The following is an 11176-nucleotide window of genomic DNA, read 5'->3' as shown; positions in this document are numbered from 1 at the left end:
CTTTCCACCTCCAATTTGGTCTCCCACTTCTCCTCGTTCCCTCCACCTCCGACACATATATCCTCTTTGTCAATCTTTCCTCACTTATTCTCTCCATGTGACCAAACCATTTCAAAACACCCTCTTCTGCTCTCTCAACCACACTCTTTTTATTTCCACACATCTCTCTTACCCTATTATTACTTACTCGATCAAACCATCTCACACCACATATTGTCCTCAAACATCTCATTTCCAGCACATCCACACATCCGCACAACTTTATCTATAGCCCACGCCTTGCAACCATATAACATTGTTGGAACCACTATTCCTTCAAACATACCCATTTTTGCTTTCCGAGATAATGTTCTCGACTTCCACACATTCTTCAAGGCTCCAGGATTTTCACCCCCTCCCCCACCCTATGAATCACTTCCGCTTCCATGGTTCCATCCGCTGCCAGATCCACTCCCAGATATCTAAAACACTTTACTTCAAGTTTTTCTCTATTGAAACTTACCTCCCAATTGACTTGACCCTCAACCCTACTGTACCTAATAACCTTGCTCTTATTCACATTTACTCTTAACTTTCTTCTTTCACACACTTTACCAAACTCAGTCACCAGCTTCTGCAGTTTCTCACATGAATCAGCCACCAGCGCTGATCATCAGCGAACAACAACTGACTCACTTCCCAAGCTCTCTCATCCACAACAGACTGCATACTTGCCCCTCTTTCCAAAACTCTTGCATTCACCTCCCTAACAACCCCATCCATAAACAAATTAAACAACCATGGAGACATCACACACCCTGCCGTAAACCTGCATTCACTGAGAACCAATCACTTTCCTCTCTTCCTACATGTACACATGCCTTACATCCTCGATAAAAACTTTTCACTGCTTCTAACAACTTGCCTCCCACACCATATATTCTTAGTACCTTCCACAGAGCATCTCTATCAACTCTATCATATGCCTTCTCCAGATCCATAAATGTTACATACAAATCCATTTGCTTTTCTAAGTGTTTCTCTCATACATTCTTCAAAGCAAACACCTGATCCACACATCCTCTACCACTTCTGAAACCACACTGCTCTTCCCCAATCTGATGCTCTGTACATGCCTTCACCCTCTCAATCAATACCCTCCCATATATTTTACCAGGAATACTCAACAAACTTATACCTCTGTAATATGAGCACTCACTCTTATCCCCTTTGCTTTTGTACAGTGGCACTATGCAAGCATTTCCGCCAATCCTCAGGCACCTCACCATGAGTCATACATACATACATACATACATACATACATACATACATACATACATACATACATACATACATACATACATACATACATACATACATACATACATACATACATACATACATACATACATACATACATACATACATACATACATACATACATACATACATACATACATACATACATACATACATACATACATTAAATAATATTATTATTATTATTTATTTTGCTTTGTCGCTGTCTCCCGCATTAGCTAGGTAGCGCAAGGAAACAGACGAAAGAATGACCCAACCCACCCACATACACATGTATATACATACATGCCCACACACGCACCTATACATTTCAACGTATACATACACAGACATATACATGTATACACATGTACATAATTCATACTGTCTGCCTTTATTTATTCCCATCGCCACCTCGCCACACATGGAATAACATCCCCCTTCCCCCCTCATGTGTGCGAGGTAGCGCTAGGAAAAGACAACAAAGGCCACATTCGTTCACACTCAGTCTCTAGCTGTCATGTAATAATGCCCGAAACGACAGCTCCCTTTCCACATCCAGGCTCCACAGAACTTTCCATGGTTTACCCAGAAGCTTCACATGCCCTGGTTCAATCCATTGACAGCACGTCGACCCCGGTATACCACATCGCTCCAATTCACTCTATTCCTTGCACGCCTTTCACCCTCCTGCATGTTCAGGCCCCGATCACTCAAAATCTTTTTCACTCCATCTTTCCACCTCCAATTTGATCTCCCTCTTCTCCTCGTTCCCTCCACCTCCGACACATATATCCTCTTTGTCAATCTTTCCTCACTCATTCTCTCCATGTGACCAAACCATTTCAAAACACCCTCTTCTGCTCTCTCAACCACACTCTTTTTATTACCACACATCTCTCTTACCCTATTATTACTTATTGGATCAAACCACCTCACACCACACATTGTCCTCAAACATCTCATTTCCAGCACATCCACACATCCGCACAACTTTATCTATAGCCCACGCCTCGCAACCATATAACATTGTTGGAACCACTATTCCTTCAAACATACCCATTTTTGCTTTCCGAGATAATGTTCTCGACTTCCACACATTCTTCAAGGCTCCAGGATTTTCACCCCCTCCCCCACCCTATGAATCACTTCCGCTTCCATGGTTCCATCCGCTGCTAGATCCACTCCCAGATATCTAAAACACTTTACTTCCTCCAGTTTTTCTCTATTGAAACTTACCTCCCAATTGACTTGACCCTCAACCCTACTGTACCTAATAACTTTGCTCTTATTCACATTTACTCTTAACTTTCTTCTTTCACACACTTTACCAAACTCAGTCACCAGCTTCTGCAGTTTCTCACATGAATCAGCCACCAGCGCTTGTATCATCAGCGAACAACAACTGACTCACTTCCCAAGCTCTCTCATCCCCAACAGACTGCATACTTGCCCCTCTTTCCAAAACTCTTGCATTCACCTCCCTAACAACCCCATCCATAAACAAATTAAACAACCATGGAGACATCACACACCCCTGCCGTAAACCTGCATTCACTGAGAACCAATCACTTTCCTCTCTTCCTACATGTACACATGCCTTACATCCTCGATAAAAACTTTTCACTGCTTCTAACAACTTGCCTCCCACACCATATATTCTTAGTACCTTCCACAGAGCATCTCTATCAACTCTATCATATGCCTTCTCCAGATCCATAAATGTTACATACAAATCCATTTGCTTTTCTAAGTGTTTCTCTCATACATTCTTCAAAGCAAACACCTGATCCACACATCCTCTACCACTTCTGAAACCACACTGCTCTTCCCCAATCTGATGCTCTGTACATGCCTTCACCCTCTCAATCAATACCCTCCCATATAATTTCCCAGGAATACTCAACAAACTTATACCTCTGTAATATGAGCACTCACTCTTATCCCCTTTGCTTTTGTACAGTGGCACTATGCAAGCATTTCCGCCAATCCTCAGGCACCTCACCATGAGTCATACATACATACATACATACATACATACATACATACATACATACATACATACATACATACATACATACATACATACATACATACATACATACATACATACATACATACATACATACATACATACATACATACATACATACATACATACATACATACATACATACATACATACATACATACATTAAATAATATTATTATTAATATTATTATTATTATTATATTTTATTTTTATTTGCAAAATTAAGTCCCTCTGCCCATATATGTATATATTTTGTAACATCTACAGTACCCCAGAGTTAGCCACACCTTCAGCTGTTGAACTGCTTGATGGCAGTTCAAGAGGTGGTGAAGGAGGGAGAGAAGCAGTCCAGGACCAGGAGCATGAGATTTTTCATGTGTACAAACCACCACCTCCATATCCATATAGTAAACCTTCCAGTAACAGCACTCCAGACCTGGCCTCAACCAACCAGGTATGACATTTGGTTACCTTTCAAGGACTAGAAATATCTGCTCCAGGGTTATGTGCTAACTATTTTGTATATAAAAAATGGCATAGTTTGAAGTTGAAAAAATAAATATGAACCCAGATTTAGCCTCAAGGACTAGAAATATCTGTTTTGTGGTTATGTGTTAGCTCTGGTTTTTAAGTAACAAATGGCATATGTTATTGAACTTGATTTTTTTTTTTTCAGGGGGAAAGTATAAGCCCAGATTTAGCCTCAAGACGTCGAGCTCTTTTGACAGCATCCTTAGGATGCCTTGGATCACCTGACCTTTCACGCACTTATGAAAATTTAGCAGATCTGAGTGAGGCAGTTGAGAGTCTTCGTAATGAATTAACAAGGACCACAGAGACAGGCAGTTCATTTTTTCGCTCTCTTCACTCATTCAGTCATAATTACTCACGCCATGACCTTGATACAATATACCAACTCAGTGATGGACGAGTAGCCCTGGGCACAAATCTGAACTTAAACCCAGTGTTTACCAGCGACAAGTCATCTCAGCAGTCTCAGCAAACACAGCAAGGTACTAAATCTCAGTATTCTAGTGCTCCACACTATAATTCACAGTTCACAGCACAATACACAGAGCCTCAGTACCCAAGTGGGGCAGTACAAGGTTCTAAGGAGCCCATATACCAGAACATTGCTGCCCTAAGAACTGAAGAAGCTCGAGAACGTACCCGCTCTGCCCCAGAGATTGAAAATAATCCCCTAAGTGTGGTTGGGCCTGCACAGTCAGGTCATTTATTAGGTCAGTTAGCAGGTGAAGAAGTTCAGGGTGGACGAAGTAGGGCTCTTTCACAACCGGTTAGACAGACAGCAATAGAGCCCCAGATATTTATTGAGAACCGTTTAGGCGAACAACAGCGGGGCCCAATTGAAGCAGTCAACTCAGCAATGGGTCAAATCCCTGTGTTTAGTGCACAACAAGAACTTCGCCATAACCACCACCATCACCTGCAGTTGCAACAGCAGATGCAAGCTCTCTCATTGCAGCAGCAACAGCAGCAGCAGCAGCTTCAGCAACAAATACAAATACAACAGCAGAAGGAACAGCATCTTCAGCAGCAAATGCAGATACAGCAAAAGAAGGAACAACAGCAACAGCTTCAGCAGCAGCTACAAGTTCAGCAGCAGCAAGCTCATAATCAACAACAACAACAACAACAACAACAGCAGAGTGCTCAACTTCTTAGTCAAAGTGGCCACCACCATTTACAGCAACAGCAGTTACAGCATCCAGTTAATCAGCAGAGACAGCAACAGACACAAGAACAACAAAGACAACAGCAGCAGCAAATTCAGGAACAGCATAGACAGCAACAAGATCAACAACGACAACAACAACAACAAAAGCAAATGCAGCAACATATACAGCAGCAGCAGCTACCCCAGAAGTCTATGCAACAACAGCAGCTAAGGCAGCAGCCTCAAGCAGTGGGAGTAACTCAACAGATAAAACAGCCGTCAGTGCATCAGTGGGAAGCAGGTGGAGAGACAAGTGGCCTTAAACTTTCACCAAGAAAGAAGTGGGGAATGCCATCAACTGGTCCTTTGGTATTAGCAGGCCAATCTGAACCTGTTATTGCACCTTCTGTGTCTGGTATGGAAACTGTCACAGTGCATGATATAGGTCAAACAAGAACATGGGAGACTTCAACAGATTCTCAAACACCACATGACACAGGTCAGTCTAGGATACGAGAAACTTCTGCAGACTCCATTATGACACATGACACGGGACAGACATCTACACAAGAGGCTGTAGATGCTAGTGGATTGACAAGGAGTATTGAGAATCTTCATCAGAGAGCTAGTACATCAAAAGGAACAACACCAGATGTTCTGAGAGGAACAGTACTCTCCAAAGCAGGACCAAAAGATCCAAGGGTAAAACATTATTCATTTTTTGGTGTAACATTGATCCCATCATTATTGACACTTTTCTGATGTCTTGCATAACTCAAAATCAGCTCAAATTAGTTTTTTTTATATGTTAGAATTTGCTTTCCAGGGCTATTAATGTCACCTACCGAGGTCTTTATGCTTGTTTTCAATATAGTTGATATTTTTACCTTGGTCTGTAATGGATCATTTTATTTTTATATTTATCCCTGGGGATAGGGGAGAAAGAATACTTCCCATGCATTTCTTACATGTCATAGATCATGTATCATGTATCACAAATAAAACATTGCTTAATTCATGATACCAGGTTTGTGAGGCATTTATGCACTTGCTAGAAAAATATGACCACAAAATATCTCAATGTGCATTATTATTATTATTTTTTTTTTATTTATTTATTTATTATACTTTGTCGCTGTCTCCCGCATTAGCTAGGTAGCGCAAGGAAACAGACGAAAGAATGGCCCAGCCCACCCACATACACTTGTATATACATACATGCCCACACACGCACCTATACATTTCAACGTATACATACACAGACATATACATATATACACGTGTACATATTCATACTTGCTGACTTCATCCATTCCCGTTGCCATCCCGCCACACATGAAATGGCACCCCTCCCCCATGCAAGGTAGCGCTAGGAAAAGACAACAAAGGCCACTTTCGTTCACATTCAGTCTCTATCTGTCATGTAATAATTCTCTGAAACCACAGCTCCCTCTCCACATCCAGGCCCCACAGAACTTTCCATTGTTTCCCCCGGACGCTTCACATGCCCTGGTTCAATCCATTGACAGCACGTCAACCCCGGTATACCACATCGTTCCAATTCACTCTACTCCTTCCACGCCTTTCACCCTCCTGCATGTTCAGGCCCCGATCACTCAAAATCTTTTTCACCCCATCCTTCCACCTCCAATTTGGTCTCCCACTTCTCGTCGTTCCCTCCACCTCTGACACATATATCCTCTTTGTCAATCTTTCCTCACTCATTCTTTGCATGTGACCAAACCATTTCAAAACACCCTCTTCTGCTCTCTCAACCACACTCTTTTTATTTCCACACATCTCTCGTACCCTTACGTTACTTACTCGATCAAACCACCTCACACCACACATTGTCCTCAAACATCTCATTTCCAGCACATCCATCCTCCTGCGCACAACTCTATCCATAGCCCACGCCTCGCAACCATACAACATTGTTGGTACCACTATTCCCTCAGACATACCCATTTTTGCTTTCCGAGATAATGTTCTCGACTTCCACACATTCTTCAAGGCTCCCAGAATTTTCGCCCCCTCCCCCACCCTATGATCCACTTCCGCTTCCATGGTTCCATCCGCTGCCAGATCCACTCCCAGATATCTAAAACACTTCACTTCCTCCAGTTTTTCTCCATTCAAACTCACCTCCCAATTGACCCTCAACCCTACTGTACCTAATAACCTTGCTCTTATTCACATTTACTCTTAACTTTCTTCTTTCACACACTTTACCAAACTCAGTCACCAGCTTCTGCAGTTTCTCACATGAATCAGCCACCAGCGCTGTATCATCAGCGAACAACAACTGACTCACTTCCCAAGCTCTCTCATCCCCAACAGACTTCATACTTGCCCCTCTTTCCAAAACTCTTGCATTTACCTCCCTAACAACCCCATCCATAAACAAATTAAACAACCATGGAGACATCACACACCCCTGCCGCAAACCTACATTCACTGAGAACCAATCACTTTCCTCTCTTCCTACACGTACACATGCCTTACATCCTCGATAAAAACTTTTCACTGCTTCTAACAACTTGCCTCCCACACCATATATTCTTAATACCTTCCACAGAGCATCCCTATCAACTCTATCATATGCCTTCTCCAGATCCATAAATGCTACATACAAATCCATTTGCTTTTCTAAGTATTTCTCACATACATTCTTCAAAGCAAACACCTGATCCACACATCCTCTACCACTTCTGAAACCACACTGCTCTTCCCCAATCTGATGCTCTGTACATGCCTTCACCCTCTCAATCAATACCCTCCCATATAATTTACCAGGAATACTCAACAAACTTATACCTCTGTAATATGAGCACTCACTCTTATCCCCTTTACCTTTGTACAATGGCACTATGCACGCATTCCGCCAATCCTCAGGCACCTCACCATGAGTCATACATACATACATACATACATACATACATTAAATAATATTATTATTATTATTATTATTATTATTTATTTTGCTTTGTCGCTGTCTCCCGCGTCTGCGAGGTAGCGCAAGGAAACAGACAAAAGAAATGGCCCAACCCACCCCCACACACATGCATACACATACACGTCCACACACGCAAATATACATACCTATACATCTCAATGTACACATATATATACACACACACAGACATATACATATATACACATGTACATAATTCATACTGTCTGCCTTTATTTATTCCCATCGCCACCTCGCCACACATGGAATAACATCCCCCTTCCCCCCTCATGTGTGCGAGGTAGCGCTAGGAAAAGACAACAAAGACCCCATTCATTCACACTCAGTCTCTAGCTGTCATGTAATAATGCCCGAAACGACAGCTCCCTTTCCACATCCAGGCTCCACAGAACTTTCCATGGTTTACCCCAGAAGCTTCACATGCCCTGATTCAATCCATTGACAGCACGTCGACCCCGGTATACCACATCGATCCAATTCACTCTATTCCTTGCCCGCCTTTCACTCTCCTGCATGTTCAGGCCCCGATCACTCAAAATCTTTTTCACGCCATCTTTCCACCTCCAATTTGGTCTCCCACTTCTCCTCGTTCCCTCCACCTCCGACACATATATCCTCTTTGTCAATCTTTCCTCACTCATTCTCTCCATGTGCCCAAAACATTTCAAAACACCCTCTTCTGCTCTCTCAACCACACTCTTTTTATTTCCACACATCTCTCTTACCCTTACATTACTTACTCGATCAAACCCTCTCACACCACATATTGTCCTCAGACATCTCATTTCCAGCACATCCACCTTCCTGCGCACAACTCTATCTATAGCCCACGCCTCGCAACCATACAACATTGTTGGAACCACTATTCCTTCAAACATACCCATTTTTGCTTTCCGAGATAATGTTCTCGACTTCCACACATTCTTCAAGGCTCCCAGGATTTTCACCCCCTCCCCCACCCTATGAATCACTTCCGCTTCCATGGTTCCATCCGCTGCTAGATCCACTCCCAGATATCTAAAACACTTTACTTCCTCCAGTTTTTCTCTATTGAAACTTACCTCCCAATTGACTTGACCCTCAACCCTACTGTACCTAATAACCTTGCTCTTATTCACATTTACTCTTAACGTTCTTCTTTCACACACTTTACCAAACTCAGTCACCAGCTTCTGCAGTTTCTCACATGAATCAGCCACCAGTGCTGAATCATCAGCGAACAACAACTGACTCACTTCCCAAGCTCTCTCATCCCCAACAGACTGCATACTTGCCCCTCTTTCCAAAACTCTTGCATTCACCTCCCTAACAACCCCATCCATAAACAAATTAAACAACCATGGAGACATCACACACCCCTGCCGTAAACCTGCATTCACTGAGAACCAATCACTTTCCTCTCTTCCTACATGTACACATGCCTTACATCCTCGATAAAAACTTTTTACTACTTCTAACAACTTGCCTCCCACACCATATATTCTTAGTACCTTCCACAGAGCATCTCTATCAACTCTATCATATGCCTTCTCCAGATCCATAAATGTTACATACAAATCCATTTGCTTTTCTAAGTGTTTCTCTCATACATTCTTCAAAGCAAAGACCTGATCCACACATCCTCTACCACTTCTGAAACCACACTGCTCTTCCCCAATCTGATGCTCTGTACATGCCTTCACCCTCTCAATCAATACCCTCCCATATAATTTCCCAGGAATACTCAACAAACTTATACCTCTGTAATTTGAGCACTCACTCTTATCCCCTTTGCTTTTGTACAGTGGCACTATGCAAGCATTCCGCCAATCCTCAGGCACCTCACCATGAATCATACATACATTAAAGAACCTTACCAACCAGTCAACAATACAGTCACCCCTTTTTTAATAAATTCCTCTGCAATACCCTCCAAACCTGCTGCCTTGCCGGCTTTCATCTTCCGCAAAGCTTTTACTACCTCTTCTCTGTTTACCAAATCATTTTTCCTAACCCTCTCACTTTGCACACCACCTCGACCAAAACACCCTATATCTGCCACTCTATCATCAAACACATTCAACAAACCTTCAAAATACTCACTCCATCTCCTTCTCACATCACCACTACTTATTATCACCTCTCCATTAGCCCCCTTCACTGAAGTTCCCATTTGCTCCCTTGTCTTACACACTTTATTTACCTCCTTCCAGAACATCTTCTTATTCTCCCTAAAATTCAATGATACTCCCTCACCCCAACTCTCATTTGCCCTCTTTTTCACCTCTTGCACCTTTCTCTTGACCTCCTGCCTCTTTCTTTTATACATCTCCCACTCATTTGCATTTTTTCCCGCAAAAATCGTCCAAATGCCTCTCTCTTCTCTTTCACTAATAATCTTACTTCTTCATCCCACCACTCACTACCTTTTCTAATCAACCCACCTCCCACACTTCTCATGCCACAAGCATCTTTTGCGCAAGCCATCACTGCTTCCCTGAATACATCCCATTCCTCCCCCACTCACCTTACCTCCTTTGTTCTCACCTTTTTCCATTATTATTATTATTATTATTATTATTATTATTATTATTATTATTAGTGAAAGCTTTGCGGAGGATGAAAGCCGGCAAGGCAGCAGGTTTGGATGGTATTGCAGTGGAATTTATTAAAAAAGGGGGTGACTGTATTGTTGACTGGTTGGTAAGGTTATTTAATGTATGTATGACTCATGGTGAGGTGCCTGAGGATTGGCGGAATGCGTGCATAGTGCCATTGTACAAAGGCAAAGGGGATAAGAGTGAGTGCTCAAATTACAGAGGTATAAGTTTGTTGAGTATTCCTGGGAAATTATATGGGAGGGTATTGATTGAGAGGGTGAAGGCATGTACAGAGCATCAGATTGGGGAAGAGCAGTGTGGTTTCAGAAGTGGTAGAGGATGTGTGGATCAGGTGTTTGCTTTGAAGAATGTATGTGAGAAATACTTAGAAAAGCAAATGGATTTGTATGTAGCATTTATGGATCTGGAGAAGGCATGTGATAGAGTTGATAGAGATGCTCTGTGGAAGGTATTAAGAATATGTGGTGTGGGAGGAAAGTTGTTATAAGCAGTGAAAAGTTTTTATCGAGGATGTAAGGCATGTGTACGTGTAGGAAGAGAGGAAAGTGATTGGTTCTCAGTGAATGTAGGTTTGCGGCAGGGGTGTGTGATGTCTCCATGGTTGTTTAATTTGT

At 42.3% G+C, this 11176-nt stretch overlaps 1 protein-coding gene across 5 annotated transcripts in view; it reads left to right on the top strand.

Moving 5' to 3' along the window:
- Pez (protein tyrosine phosphatase non-receptor pez) overlaps positions 1 to 11176 on the top strand; it is a 254252-nt gene that overhangs the window by 208486 nt on the left and 34590 nt on the right. For all 5 annotated transcript variants that reach the window (XM_071667746.1, XM_071667743.1, XM_071667744.1 and 2 more), the window contains 2 exons: positions 3578 to 3764; positions 3987 to 5690. In XM_071667746.1, coding sequence (XP_071523847.1) covers positions 3578 to 3764; positions 3987 to 5690 — 1891 coding nt within the window. The remainder of the gene's footprint in view (positions 1 to 3577; positions 3765 to 3986; positions 5691 to 11176) is intronic.

The sequence above is a fragment of the Panulirus ornatus genome, chromosome 12 (genome assembly GCF_036320965.1).
Source record: "Panulirus ornatus isolate Po-2019 chromosome 12, ASM3632096v1, whole genome shotgun sequence".
NCBI classification, from domain to species: domain Eukaryota; kingdom Metazoa; phylum Arthropoda; class Malacostraca; order Decapoda; family Palinuridae; genus Panulirus; species Panulirus ornatus.
Note: the sequence above shows the minus strand (reverse complement) of the source record. Positions and strands in the feature narration are given on the sequence as shown.